Raw genomic sequence first — 15,205 nt, 5'->3', positions numbered from 1 at the left:
CAGCTCCTCCCTCATAGCTCCATAGTTCCCTTTATTCAACTGAAAAATTGTCACTTCCGATTGTATCCTCTCCCTCTCAAATTCCAGATTGAAGCTTATTGTATTATGGTCACTACTTCCCAATGGCTCCTTCACTTCGAGGTCCCTGACCAATTCTGGTTCGTTGCACAATACCAGATCCAGAATTGCCTTCTCCCTGGTCGGCTCCAGCACCAACTGTTCTAAGAACCCATCTCTGAGGCACTCCACAAAGTCTCTTTCTTGAGGTTCAATACCATCCTGATTCTCCCAGTCCATCTGCATGTTTTAAATCCAGCTGGATATTAAATTTAATCTGCTTGAAATTGGGTGGCTCTAAGGACTACTATTAATTTGTGATTATTAACTGAAAATTTCAGTGTAGATATCACTAAATGTTGTACCTATACTGAGTTACCAATTCATCAGTACATTATTATTCAATTCAGTGGATTTTGGTAAAATCTGACTAAATAACAGTAAAATCACCATGTGGCTGTTAATGTCTGTCTAAAAACTGAAAGAACTGCAGATGCTGTAAATCAGAAACAAAAACAGATGTCGCTAGAAAAGCTGAGCAGGTCTGGGCAGTATCTGTGAAGAGAAATCAAAGTTAATGTTTTGGGTCCAGTGGCTGTTCCTCAGAAGTGATGGTAGCGAGGAAAATGTCAGTTTATGTACAAAAACAGGGTGGGGGAAAGGGGGTAAGGAGCAAATGATAGGTATGGGTGGAGCCCAAAGAGAGAGAAGAACAGTTGGACAGGCAAATGAGTCGATAATGATCTGGCCTGGGAGGGTGAATAGCTGTAAATGGACATTGCTAGTGGCTAACAATGGATAGTGTAATGGCAGACTATATGATAACAAGGCAAAGGTGAGGACTGCAGATGCTGGAGTATCAGAGTCAAGAGTGTGGGGCTGGAAAAGCACAGCAGGTCAGGCAGCATCCAAGGAGGAGAGAAATTGATGTTTCGGGCAAAAGCCCTTCATCAGGAATCTGGGCCTGGTGTATGTGGTAGGAGGCTAGGACATGGGGGACCCTAAAATTATTGAACTTGATGTTGAGTCATAGAGTAACAGAGTAATAGAATTGAATAGCATGGAAACAGATCCTTCGGTCCAACTCGTCCATGCTGACCAGTTATCCTAAATTAATCTAGTCCCATTTGCCAGCATTTGGCTCACACCACTCTAAACCATGTTTCCTGATGAAGGGCTTATGCCTGAAATGTCGATTCTCCTGCTCCTGATGCTTCCTGACCTGTTGTACTTTTCCAGCACCACACTCTAAACCCTTCCTATTCATACACCCATCCAGGTGCCTTTTAAATGTTTTAATTGTACCAGTTTCCACCACTTCCCCTGGCAGTTCATTCCATACACGCACCACCCTCTGCATGAAAAAGTTGCCCTTTGGTCCCTTTTAAATCTTTCCCCTCACACCTTAAAACCCTCTAGACTCCCCAACCCAGTGAAAAGATCTGTCCATGTCCCTCATGATTTTATAAACCTCTGTAAGTCACCCCTCAGCCTCCAATGCTCCAGGGAAAAATTGCCCCAGTCTATTCAAGTTCTTCCTATAGCTCAAATCCTCCAACCCTGGCAACATCCTTGTAAATCTTTTCTCAACCCTTTCAAGTTTCACAGCATCCATCCTATAGGAAGGAGACCAGAATTGCACAGAATATTCCAAAAGTGGCCGAACCAATGTACTGTACAGCCGCAACATGACCTCCCAACTACAAGAATCAGTGCTCTGACCAATAAAGGAAAGCCTACTAAATGCCTTCTTCACTATCCTATCTACCTGTGCTCCACTTTCAAGGAACTATGAACTGCAGTCCAAGGTCTCCTTGTTCAGCATCATTCCCCAAGACCTTACCATTAAATGTATATGTCCTGCCTAATTTGTCTTTCCAAAATGCAGAACCTCATATTTATCTAAATTAAACTCCATCTGCCATTGCTCAGCCTATTGGCGCATCTGATCAAGATCCTATTGTACCCTGAGGTAATCTTCTTTGCTGTCCACTATACCTCCAATTTTGGTGTCATCTTACTAACTATACCTCAGATGTTCACATCCAAATCATTTAAATGAATGACAATAAGTAGTGGACCCAGCCCCGATCCTTGTGGCACTCCACTGGTCATAGGCCTCCAGTCTGAAAAGTAACCCTCACCACCACCCTCTGTCTACTACCTTTGAGCCAGTTCAGTATCCAAATGGCTAGTTCTCCCTGTATTCCATGAGATCTAACCTTGCTAACCAGTCCACCATGAGGAACCTTGTTGAATGCCTTACTGAAGTCCAAATAGATCACATCCACCACTCTACCCTCATAAATCCTCTTCATTACTTCTTCAAAAAACTCAGTTAAGTTTGTGATACATGATTTTCTATGCATAAAGCCATTTTGACTATCCCCAATCAGTTTTTGGCTATCTAAATACATGTAGATCCTGTCCCTCAGGATTCTCTCTGAACAACTTATCCACCAGGATCAGGCTCACCGGTGTACAGTTCCCTCGCTTTTCCTTACCACGTTTCTTAAATAATGACACCAGGTTAGCCAACCCCCAGTCTTCCGGCATCTCACCTGTGACTATCAACGATACAAATATCTCAGCAAAGGACCCTAGCTTCCCACAGAGCTCCAGGGTGCATCCGATCAGGTGCTGGGGATTTATCCACCTTTTTGCATTTTAAGATATCCAGCACCACCCTGTCTATAATATGGACATTTTTTCCAAATGGAAAATGTTATTCTTCCATTTTGCACTGAGCTTGACTGAAACACTGCACCAGAGATGTTGGACAAGCAACAGGGTGGTGTCTTAAAGTGGGCGGCAACAGGAAGCTCAGAGTCTTTTTTGCGGGCAGAACTTAGATGTTCTGAGAAGCAGTCACAGTCTACGCTTTGTTTCCTCAATGTATAGGAGGCCACATTGTGAGCAGAGAATGCAGTAGACTAGATTGTGAGAAGTGCAGGTAAAGTGTTGCTTCACCTGGAAGGTATGTTTGAACCTTTGGATACTTAGGAGGGAGGAGGTAAATAAGCAGGTATTCGATCTACGGCGGCTGCAGGGGAAGGTGCCGTGGGGATGTTGGGCATTGTTGGGACTGAAAGAAGAGTGGATCAGGGTGTCCCAGAGGGAACAGTCCCTGTGGAAGGCGGACAAGGGAGGTGAGGAGAATATCTGTCAGGTGGTGGCATCTCACTAGAGGTGGCGGAAATGGCAGCTGATGATCTTCTGGATGTGGATGCTGGTGGGATGGTAGGTAAGGGCATCGCTCATTACTGTCTATCTGGAATGAACTTGGGCTACAGTGAATTGCATCAGGATTGCTGTGCGATGGAATGAGTTGAGATTTCTCTCAAAAGAAGTGTTAAGACAAGAATGAAATTGTTATCCCGTGTGGCTAAGAAGCATGAGTTGAAGATGGAATGATACCATGGAGTTGGAGGAAAGGTTGGATTCGTAATACTGGGCTGGTATGGAGTGTTGGAAGGGATTCTGATGGTTTGGGTATGGGCTGCTGGGGAATTGAGAGGGAGCACCCTTGCTCCACCTGATCCACAAGGAGTGCTCCCTGAGGCCAATATAAATAAACTCAGAAGATATTGGAAAATGCTCAGGAAGTTGGGCAGTATCCATTGAGAGAGAAATGGACTTACTGATTTAAGTCTGTGATCTTTCATCAGAGGCTCTTCTTGCTTCTCTGCAGCTGCGAGCTTTCCAAGGAACATTATTCAGCCACAATGAAAATTGTGTTAAATTCTAGGCTTTCAGACTTTTTAATGTATTTAAAATGCCATCTTGATTCCCAGGCTGCATTTGCTCCCTGTCTGAGTAAAAGCTGGAAGTTAGCATATTGGTGCCAGCCTCCTCATGATCATCTAGATATTTTCTAGGCACACCATTGAGAGATGTTATGACCTACCTCTGGAGCAGGTGGGACTTGAAGCCAGGTAGTCTGGTTCAGAGGAATGAACACTACCAATATACTACAAGTGCATCTACCCAAACTTGTCTATTTATTGTCTATTTATTGTTAGTTCAATCACCTACCCTGTATCGAATTCCACCTGCTCCCCATGTTAAAATTCCTCTGCACACCCAGTCCCCCCTGCCGCAGCTTTTAGTACTTCAGCAATTTCCATCTTGTTTCATTAGCAGTGTGTTACTTGATTTCAGTAAAAACTTATTTTCATTCCATTTTCAATTAAGTACTTCACTTGCTTTACCTTTACAGAATCATGCGCCATGGTAACAAACCTTCCAGTCCAATCAGTCCCTGCCAACCATGTTCTCAAACTAAACTAGTCCTACCTACCTGTGTCTGGCCCAAAGCCCTCCAAACCTTTCCTATTCATCAACTTATCCCAAATGTCTTTTAAACGTTGTAAATGTACCTGCTTCCATCACTTTCTCTGGTAGTTCATTCCACACACTAACCACTCTCTGTGTAAAATAAGAAGTTGCCCCCTCATGTCCTCTTTATATCTTCCTCCTCTCACCTTAAAAATATGCCCCTGGCCTAGGGGCAAGATCCTCATCATTGATCTTATCTGTGCCCCTGTTGGACCCGCAATAAGGTCACCCCTCAACCTCTTAGGCTCCAATGAAAAATGTTCCAGTCTATTTTTATATCTCAAGCCCTCCATTCCTAGCAAATTTTGTAAATCTTTTCTGAACCCTCTCTGGTTTAATAATATCCTCCCTATAACAAGATGACCAGAACTGCACACAGTACTCCAGAAGAGGACTTGCCAATGTCTAGTACAACCTCAATATGATGTCTAAACTCTGATACCCAAAGGTCTGAACAAGGAAGGCAAGCATGCTAAATCTTAATCATCCTGTCTGCTGGTGATGACTGCAAATGTTCCAGAACATTAGGTTAATAAGCAGGCGGAAACTGTCATCCTGATCACTGATTACAGTGGTTCTCTTTTTGTGAAAGAGAAAAGGACATCTTGATCGTAATTGACTTTCAAACAGAGCCCTAAAATCTCTAGTCATTCATTTAGGTTTAATTCTCGTGTGTACAGTAGCAATACAATTTCAGGAATCATTTTGAATTGATCAGTTCACACGCTTTGTCTGAAATGCATTAAATTGCATGGGGACCTTGCCTGTCTGTTTATTCATGGACGCAATTAATTAGTATTCAAGGATTTTCTAATGTTATCCAATAGGAATTATGCGGAAATTGCAATATTTTGAATTTCTAAATATGCATCGTTTAGGTATTATAAAATCTTTGAATTTGCGATTTTAATGGAAAATGGTTTGATTATACATATCTTTAGTTTTATTTATCGGCCTGTGGATGTGTGTGTCACTGATAAGGCCAGCATTTGTTGACCATTTCTAATTGCTGTTGCATTGAATAGCTGGCTCAGCCATTTCCAAGTACAATTAAGAGTCAGCCATATTACTATGAATCTGGAGTCACCTGTCAGCCAGGCAGGTTAAAGATCACAGATTTCCTTCCCTAAAGGACAGTAATGACCATATCGGTTTTCATGGTAATCAATGGTAGTTAATAGATGGAACTAGCAATCAAATGCAGATTTATTCATTGAATTTCAATTGCATGGAGAGGTGATGTCCTAGTGGTATTGTCACTGGACTGATTACCCAGGCAACCAGGTCCGAATCCCACCCACAGCAGATGATGGAATTAAAGTTCCAGATTTTTTTTATAATCAAATTCAAAGAATTTTTGTTTACAAATCTAGTTCACTCAACCCCTGCTCTCCCGGAAACAGACCATCTTTGCCTGCGCTAACCAATGTGTGACTCCAGACCCACGGCAATGTGGTTGACTCCTAACTGCCCTCTGAAATGGCCTAGCAAACCACACAGTTCAGGGGCCAATAGGAATGAGCGGGAATGCTGATCCAGTCAGCAATGCACACATTCTTTGAGTGAATAAAAAGTAAAGCTGTTTGAACCTATAGCAGAGGCCTCCAATTCACTAATCCATTAGCATTATGACTGCATCATCTCCCCTGTGTAACTGGTAATACAATAAGATTTTTTTTAAATAGTACACTAACACTAAGCCTTAGTGCACTATCTGCCATTGTCTGTTTAAGCAAGCTAAAAACATTGTAGGTGCAACACAGTGCCACATTATGAGGCAGGGTTCAGAATATGTTTAAGTATGTTTGACTAAGTGATTCATTTTCCCATCTTTGTACACACTGCATAAACCAATTCAGAAGCCGCTAACTGGGAAGCTTTATAAGAACTGGAGAGGTCTATTGACCTGCCTCTTCAATAAAGAGCTGTGCCAATTTTATTAATAATTCCTATTTTAAATATATTCAGTCCTAGCTACATAAATGAAGAACTTATAATGTGATGTAATTATGTCATACTATGTGATAAGCAGTCTCATTTTACAAGCATCTGCCTTGGGTGAATTTTCAATACCATAATGTGATGTTAAATATAGTTTTGTAATTGGCAATTATCTGCAGGAATATATGATTCATTTTACATTTAATCTTGTATGAATTCGTTATTGTAGTAAGTTTGAATATAAAACTTGACTTGAATGCAAGAATATTTAAGTATTGTTAAAGTAGCAAGTTCATACAAATACTTCAAAGTGCCCAAAGTTACTTATCAGCTTTTAACAGAAATATATTGAAAATGATCTGAACAAAAAAGTGTTAAATCCTCCACCCACTGGTGTCCACCATTCTATTTGCACGGGAGGTCCCACACTCTGTGGAAGGCTGCCTCAATAACATGGACCAAATGGGCATAATTACCGAGCTTTGAGAAGATTTGTAGCTCAGGTTGAGGTTCTGGATGTAGGTTCACTCGCAGAGCTGGAAAATGGACCTTCCAGCGCAGCGAGCAAACCTACATCCAGGGCATAATTGCCACTTTGGACCCATCTCTGGTATCCATCCATCCAAGCCTGTTAAAAATTCCCAACAAATATCTACTCACAGACAGTGGTTGCAAGCTTCCATTGCCTATACCCTTTCATATATTCCAATCAACACCTGATCAAGGTTAATGATGATGTGCAAAAAATTCAGGTCATTTGCAGTGCAGACCCAAGGAAACCATTTGGGAGCTGGTACACATCCATTCCTTTGAAGTACCATTGTATCAACCGTTTATGATTTTACTGCATTTTGTTAGGGTTAATGCAAAATTGTCCTCTGTATTTCTTGTTATCTGAAATGTATTAATCTGAAATTTTCTCTACCTATTCAGGGAGAGGAAATTATTTTCTTGTCATTTTAATTCTGCTGTGATCTTTAATCAGGTTTTATTTGATTGGAGGAGGCATTCCTTTCATAATTTGTGGGATCACTGCTGCAACAAATATCAACAATTATGGGAGTGAAGACAATGCACCATAGTAAGTAGCCTTTATATTTGTTCAACATCACTTTGCTGAGTTTGGAGATCTTGTTTCTTGGTGTTTGGGGATTGCACTTCCCCAAGGCACCACATGCACTGGTAGATAATTCCTTGATCTTTCAGTTATCATATTTTCTGTGCAGTCAGATTTTATAAAGGAAAATGTACATGAAAGGAGTCGTTTATTTTTTTATCACATACTTTATCATGTACTGTGAAAGTGGGTCTGAGTCCTGGTGGACTCTATTTGTTAAACACAGTGGGCTGGCTTTTCTAATGTTTAGACAGTTATTATTGTAATGTTGGTGGGAGTTGTTCATTGCAGCAACCTCCAAAGAAATTGAATGGGAAATTTAATTTTTCACTTGCCAATTCCTTTACACTTGGATGCTCCTAAAAGTCTTCAAGTCAGTCAGTGAATTTGAAGGTTCCTAATGAAATTAAGTAAATAGTTACTCAGGAAATGCAGGAAACTCAGGAAATAGTTACTCAGACTATTAAATATATAATCGCCTGTGTAACTATTCAATGTATAGGAGTTCACAGGTCATGTTGCGGCTCTACAGGATGTTGGTGAGGCCACTTTTGGAATATTGCGTGCAATTCTGGTCTCCTTCCTATCAGAAAGACGTTGTGAAACTTGAAAGGGTTCAGAAAAGATTTACAAGATTGTTGCCAGAGTTAAGGATTAGAGCTATAAGGAAAGGCTGAATAGGCTGGAGCACCAGAGGCTGAGGTTTATAAAATGATGAGGGGCATGGATAGGATAAACAGACAATATCTTTTCCCTGGGGTTGGGGAGTCCAGAAATAAAGGGCATAGGTTTAGCATGAAAGGGGAAAGATACGGTGGCACAGTGGTTAGCACTGCTGCCTCACAGTGCCAGAGACCCGGGTTCAATTCCCGCCTCAGGTGACTCTCTGTGTGGAGTTTGCACATTCTCCCCGTGTCTGCGTGGGTTTCCTCCGGGTGCTCCGGTTTCCTCCCACAATCCAAAAATGTGCAGGTAAGGTGAATTGGCTATGCTAAATTGCCCGTAGTGTTAGGTGAAGGGGTAAATGTTGGGGAGTGGGTCTGGGTGGGTTGCGCTTCGGCGGGTCGGTGTGGACTTGTTGGGCCGGGGGGCCTGTTTCCACACTGTAATCAAAATCTAATCTAAAAAAAATCTAATCTAATATAAAAGGGACCTAAGGAGCAACTTTTTCAAACAGAGGGTGGTGCATGTATGGAATGAGCTGCCAGAGGAAGTGGTGGAGGCTGGTACAATTGCAACATTTAAAAGGCATCTTGATGGGTATATGAATGGCTTAGAGGGATATGGGCCAGGTGGTGGCAAATGGGACTAGATTAGGTTTGAATACCTGGTCAGCATGGACGCGTTGAACAGAAGGGTCTCTTTCCGTGTTGTACACCTCTGCGATTCTATAACTGACACTACACTTAACTCACACAACCCAACTACACTTCTGCCAGACCACTTACACTCCCCAGACCATGGCTTGACACTCTCCAGGACCCGATATCCCTTTCTCCTGCTTAGCACCTGACGCTCCCCGCTTCCCCCACCACTGTTTATGCCTACTCCAAATTTGGCCCCACTTCCCCCACTACACACTGCTCTCCTACCTTCCCATGCTGCTTGTCCTGACCCCCAGGAGAAATAGATCCCCGCCACCCCAACATCAGAACAGATTTCTCCTACCCAACCCGATCAACTCAAAACATTGTATCATTTACCTGGCCTCCTTGCCACTTTGCACTCTTGGCCTCTTCCCACTTGACACCCTATTCACTTGGCATATTATTTTCCCATCTGTCAACCTATCCCCAGCATTCATTCCTTACCAATCTGGTATCCTCCCACTGGCAACCCGCATCCTACTCAGCTGTTACCCTATCCAGCTGGCATCTTCCTACCCATCTGGCACTTACTCTTCCAGCACCTGAGCAACCATACTTTTATGTACTTACTATTTGACTGCAGCTGTCAAAGAAGCTTTCTGGATGCCTGAATACAGCAGTCGACTGCTATGAAAAGTGAGCACAATTTGTCTTACATATGAACATTCCACCCGAAAGAAAGAACTGTTAGAATGAGCATATGGCTCCACATTTATGAGGGAACCCTGATCAAAATCTGTCAGAAAGGCAGAGCTCCTTCTTTTCATTAAAAATAGGCAGTGTGACACTCCTGCCCAAAGAAACGAAAAGCAGCTTAACATTAGGAAGTGACCAACTTCAATTGAATAGTGTGATGTTGCTGGGTATCATATCTATTTGCACAGAGCTGATTACATGATGAACCTTCTGAGAAGATTTTTTTTCATTAATGATCAAATTTGTAGATAATTATAGGCTCAGTCTTGGTTTAATCAGCAATGGATTTGTCAGAATCCTTGGAAAGTATTGTAAAGTGGTTTGTAGTGAATCAGCAGCCCAGTTTGCACTCACCCCATTTTTGAATGGAGTGCAATATTGAGTGTCTGTTACCAACTGCCTCCGGAGGTAATTGTCACTTGCAGTGTTTGAGTGAGAAAAAACTTCTGCAGTGGGATCTGATTATAAAGTGTACCATGACTGTTTCTTCTGGTTTGTACTTTGAGGTCAGATTATTTTGGTTGGATACTTTCTGGGTTCAGTTCTAGGTCTTTATCATTTTCCTGTTTCATTGTATTTCTCTTTATTCACAGTTGCTGGATGGCATGGGAGCCTAGCCTTGGTGCATTTTATGGGCCTGCTGCTTTCATTGTGCTTGTTAGTTGTGTCTATTTTCTGTGTACATTAGTGCAATTGAAACGACACCCAGGGAAGAAGTATGAGCTAAAGGAGATGACAGAAGAGCAACAACGATTGGCCAGCACAGAGGTAGGCCCCAGTCATGTAACGGACTCCAGCTCTGTGTCGCACACATGTTCAATGGTTTCTTCTTCAATGCTGGAAAACGAGCATTCATTTAAGGCTCAGCTTCGTGCTTCTGTATTCACTCTGTTTCTTTTTATTGCTATGTGGACTTTTGGAGCCCTCGCAGTCTCACAAGGACATTTCCTAGATATGATATTCAGTTGCTTATATGGAGCAGTCTCAGTAACTCTCGGACTCTTTATTCTGGTTCACCACTGTGCAAAACGTGATGATGTCTGGCATTGTTGGTGGTCCTGCTGCAAATCCAATAGGAATACATACGCTGTTCAAATGAACGTTCGTCCCCAGGTAACCATGAACGGCGATGCTCAGCTTCATGTCCCATGTCTCCTGGATTCTCCATGTCCCAGTAAATCATCATCCAGTTGCAATCATTCAGTGTCTGGACTCTGTAAGCTAACTAATCTACAGGCCGTCCAAAATCATGTAAATTGTCTTTCACCAGTTACACCATGTTGTGCTAAAGTGCACAGTGAACAAATTATTGATGACGATGGGGACATTCATCTGCGAGCTGATGGTACATGTCGATCGGGAATGCATATCCACAGATGTCAAAAAAGCCGAACTAAACCGCGACACTTTGTTCGGCACAGCAGGTCAGCAGCCCAGAGAGAATACGCTTATCATATCCCTTCCAGCATAGATGGAAGTGTCCATAGCTCACATACAGAAAGTCATCACAGTGTCCAGGACAGCCAGTCCATCCAAAGGCAAGTTGTCTGTGCAAAAAGTGATCAGTGCCCCAATGTCTGCCAGCCTGAAAGTAGTGATGCCAGCACAGTGCTATATGGATGCAATAAAGCTGTAGACAGTGGTGTCAGTACCGAAGCTTTACACCAAGGAGTTACGTTTGAGATGCAGTCACGGAGACAATCATGTCCTCTAAGTGTAACCAACCAAAATGGAATACTGAAGGGAAACCTGCATGAAGCCATCATTTATACTTCAGACAGTACAGGAAATATAAGGACTGGTCCTTGGAAAAATGAAACTACTGTGTAGTTTTTAAGTTTCATGACTACAAATTTAAATCATTATTGCTACAAAAGTTGTATATAAATTTTGTATAATGCTTATGTGTTTGTTTACATAATTCATTGTGCAGATTTCAAGTAACATTTGCATATTTGTATGTATACATCTATATTTGTACAGCACATACAAAGTATCATGAGAGCAGTATTATATAATGTATTTGTATTTCAAACTACAAACGATGCATTTGTGTTACCACAATGTGGACGTTGTTGAAAAGTTAGTCTGCAGATATATCACAATTATGTTGAAGCTTTGGATTTTTTTTTCAATGTATTGGTTTCTTCGAAGTAAGGAGCCACAAATTAAGGTAAGCATTACTGTTACACTAAAGAGACAGTAGCCCTTTGGATGGCTAACTTAAGTACCGTCCTAATGCCTGTTAAAGTTTCCCTAATCATTCGTAGAAACAATATCATGTGCAATTTCTTCAGAGGATAAATTTATCATTTCTAATTATTTTTTCCTGAAAATCCTGGTTATTCATTGGAATATGTCATTAATAAAACTTTTAACAGAATCCTGCATTCAGTAAATTAACTGTGGAACTTTTATTTTACTTGGCACATGAGGGGATGATTTCTCTTGTGTGCTAAGTTTAAATTGTAAGCCTCAGTAATATAGATGAATTCCAATTTTTCACAAAGAATACAGAAGAAACCTTTCCCACTAAATTAAATATAAAAGGGTATTGGCTCTTTAACTTTATAGGAAGAAATTGTGTATTGAGTCTATTGTAAGGCATACAGTACATGTTAGTGTAACATGCATGATTTTTGTTCAGTTAAACCATCAGTATTTTGTCATCTGCTATTATGTGTAAAAACTAATTATTTTGGTGATGTAAAAGCCAATAGCTTTTTTTTTAATCCATGCAATTGAACCGTAAAGCAAAACATAGTCATTGAACTCCTTCACTAGCTAAAGTGCCACAGCACATGTATAAGGTTAATGCGATAACTGTGCTAGAGATGACAGTTTTCGGTTGTCTGTGCAGAGCATGCAGTGCCTGTTGTATGTTACAGTGTACACTGTATAATGAATTGTTGTTTTCGGTAAATGCAGATATCACCATGTCTATTAGTAAAAACAGCAAAAAAACCTTCAAATCCAGTTTGTCATCTATTTTAATAAGATTGTTTTTAAGTATATATTCAGTCATCTTCATTACAATATAAATGTGAATTCAGGTAACACCAGTTGCATTTGATCCATCTAGTTTCCCACGTAAGGGAATGCATTGAACAGAAATATAATAGTCATAATGTTACAGTAACTGCAGTTTATCGTATCAAATTACTAGTTATCTTATTATTAGCTAACTTTATTTTAGTCTGGTGTATTTAAAGGTATGGTAGCACTGCAGTTATTACTGGACTAGTAATCCAGGTAACTTGTGGTCAAATTCCAACATGGCAGTTCTTAAAAATCGAGAAATAAAAAGTATTGTATAAGTAAATCCAGCTGTGAAACTGTCCGCTTTTCATTAAATCTCACCTTGTTCATTGCTGCCTTTAGGAACAGAAACCTACTGGTTTTATTTGCACTGGTCTATGTATGATTCCAATCTCACAACAATGTGGTTGACACTAACAGCCCTCAAAAGTGGCCTCATAAGCCACTCAATTCCAGGAATGGGCAACATTGGCTGCATTATGCTTAACCCACCCCGCTTCCTGCAACCATATCACCATAACTTTCTGGTCCTTTCTCTACCATAGGCTTATGTACCTTGAATACATAAAGCTACGCATGGCTTGTTTTTCTGGAACCAGACAGTTCCAATGCAAGATAGTGTACATTCTCTCAATTTTCTACATAATTTGTGGAAACAAGGTGAGGAAGGTTTTGTCCTTTGAAGTCAAACAAGACGAAAGAATTTTCAGCAGATAATCAGTTGCCACCAATCCCCAATTGAAGAATCTGTACTCCTCAATGTGAAACTAAAGGAAAGTAAGAGAAGCAAAGGGACTGAATATGCATTTAAATGTCAGTCAAGTAGTTTGGTGATAACACAACTGAATATGTGGGCTGAGTTTGAAGGGCATAACTTCTGGAATGGCCTGGCACCAGATGATGAAGGAAATAAAAACAGGAAGTAATTTCCTTGACTTTTGTTAAGTGGTAGCATGTCTGTTCTCAACATGTCTATCTGTGAGAATTATTCGAGCTTACCACAATACATGAAACTCATCTTAACTGAATACACCCATTATATGTATCATGTCTTTACCCTTTTGCTAAAGACAGTAAAGGCAGAGGCATAAATGCTTAAAGTTGGACATCTTTGAGGTGCTGTGAGCTATTGGCAGCAGGAGCAAAACATTATCCAGTAGAAATCAATTATTGTAGATTTAGATATCATTATTCAGGCATTTTGGCTTTGAGTGACTATATGTTGACTAAAGCCGATGTGAGTGCACTGGATATGCTAAGGACAATATCCTCGAAGATATATACAATTCATGTCTAAAGCTCAGTACTGGCTATCCAAGCCCAGGTGCTTCAATGGCATTATTGCAGTTATGACGTTTTTGTGATTATTATGTTTTAGCTTTAATTCAGATAAATGTGAGGAGCTGCATTTTGGGAAAGCAAATCTTAGTAGGATTTATACACTTACTTGTAAGGTCCTAGGGAGTGTTGCTGAACAAAGAGACCTTGGAGTGCAGGTTCATAGCTCCTTGAAAGTGGAGTTGCAGGTAGGTAGGATAGTGAAGAAGGCGTTTGGTATGCTTTCTTTTATTGGTCAGAGTATTGAGTACAGGAATTAGGGGGTCATGTTGCAGCTGTACAGGACGTTGGTTAAGCCACTGTTGGAATATTGTGTGCAATTCTGGTCTCCTTCCTATCGGAAAGATGTTGTGAAACTTGAAAAGGTTCAGAAAAGGATGTTGCCAGGGTTGGAGGATTTGAGCTATAGGGAGAGGCTGAACAGGCTGGGGCATTTTTCCCTGGAGCATCGGAGGCTGAGGGGTGACCTTATAGAGGTTTACAAAATTATGAAGGGCATGGATAGAGTGAATAGGCAAAGTCTTTTCCCTTGGCTGGAGGAGTCCAGAACTAGAGGGCATAGGTTTAGGGTGAGAGGGGAAAGATATAAAAGAGACCTAAGGGGCAAAGTTTTCACACAGAGGGTGGTAGGTGTAAGGAATGAGCTGCCACAGGAAGTGGTGGAGGCTGGTACAATTGCAACATTTAAGAGGCATTTGGATGGGTATATGAATAGGAAGGGTTTGGAGGGATATGGGCCAGGTGCTGGCAGGTGGGACTAGATTGGGTTGGGATATCTGGTCGGCATGGACGGGTTGGACCAAAGGGTCTGTTTCCATGCCGTACGTCTCTATGACTCTATGACGGCTTATTTAAGTCTAGGTTAAAAGTAAAGGAGCTATGTGACTATCTTAGATACTGCCTGATGTCATGTTTGACTAAATCAAGCTACCTGCTGAGGGAAGTGCAAGTTCTCACACCTGGGAACAAAAAACAAGGGCAGCGATATCAGCAGAAAATAGACTTTCCAGCTCCAAGCTTTTAGGCAGAAGAAAGAAAGAAGAAGCAGATGGCGTGGTCGCAGAGTCAAGAAACTTCAGGTTCTCTGCAAGTTACTGAAGCCAGATGCTGGAGGAAAATAGTCAATAGCCAAAGAGTCACATTACATAGTTTTCCATTCAATCTGTGAGATTCATCCTGTGGGGCTAGGGCAGAAGGGGAAGCTTTGCAGTAGATTTTCCTGCTGGTAGTGAATTTGGGAGATTCTCCAAAGATGGAGGGAAACGCCTGGAAGCAGTCAATTGATGTTGTTACTCAGTGATACTGCGTGTGG

The 15,205-nt window shown here is 41.2% G+C and overlaps 1 protein-coding gene across 1 annotated transcript in view; it reads left to right on the top strand.

The window, feature by feature from the left end:
- Positions 1-12,846, top strand: part of LOC122561112 (adhesion G protein-coupled receptor A3) — a 522,394-nt gene extending 509,548 nt beyond the window's left edge. Inside the window, exons 18-19 of the mRNA XM_043712551.1 lie at positions 7,322-7,417; positions 10,110-12,846. Coding sequence (XP_043568486.1) covers positions 7,322-7,417; positions 10,110-11,346 — 1,333 coding nt within the window. The 3' untranslated portion in view covers positions 11,347-12,846. The remainder of the gene's footprint in view (positions 1-7,321; positions 7,418-10,109) is intronic.
- The last annotated feature ends 2,359 nt before the right edge of the window (positions 12,847-15,205 follow it).

The sequence above is a fragment of the Chiloscyllium plagiosum genome, chromosome 22, assembly GCF_004010195.1.
Source record: "Chiloscyllium plagiosum isolate BGI_BamShark_2017 chromosome 22, ASM401019v2, whole genome shotgun sequence".
In the NCBI taxonomy this organism is placed as follows: domain Eukaryota; kingdom Metazoa; phylum Chordata; class Chondrichthyes; order Orectolobiformes; family Hemiscylliidae; genus Chiloscyllium; species Chiloscyllium plagiosum.
Note: the sequence above shows the minus strand (reverse complement) of the source record. Positions and strands in the feature narration are given on the sequence as shown.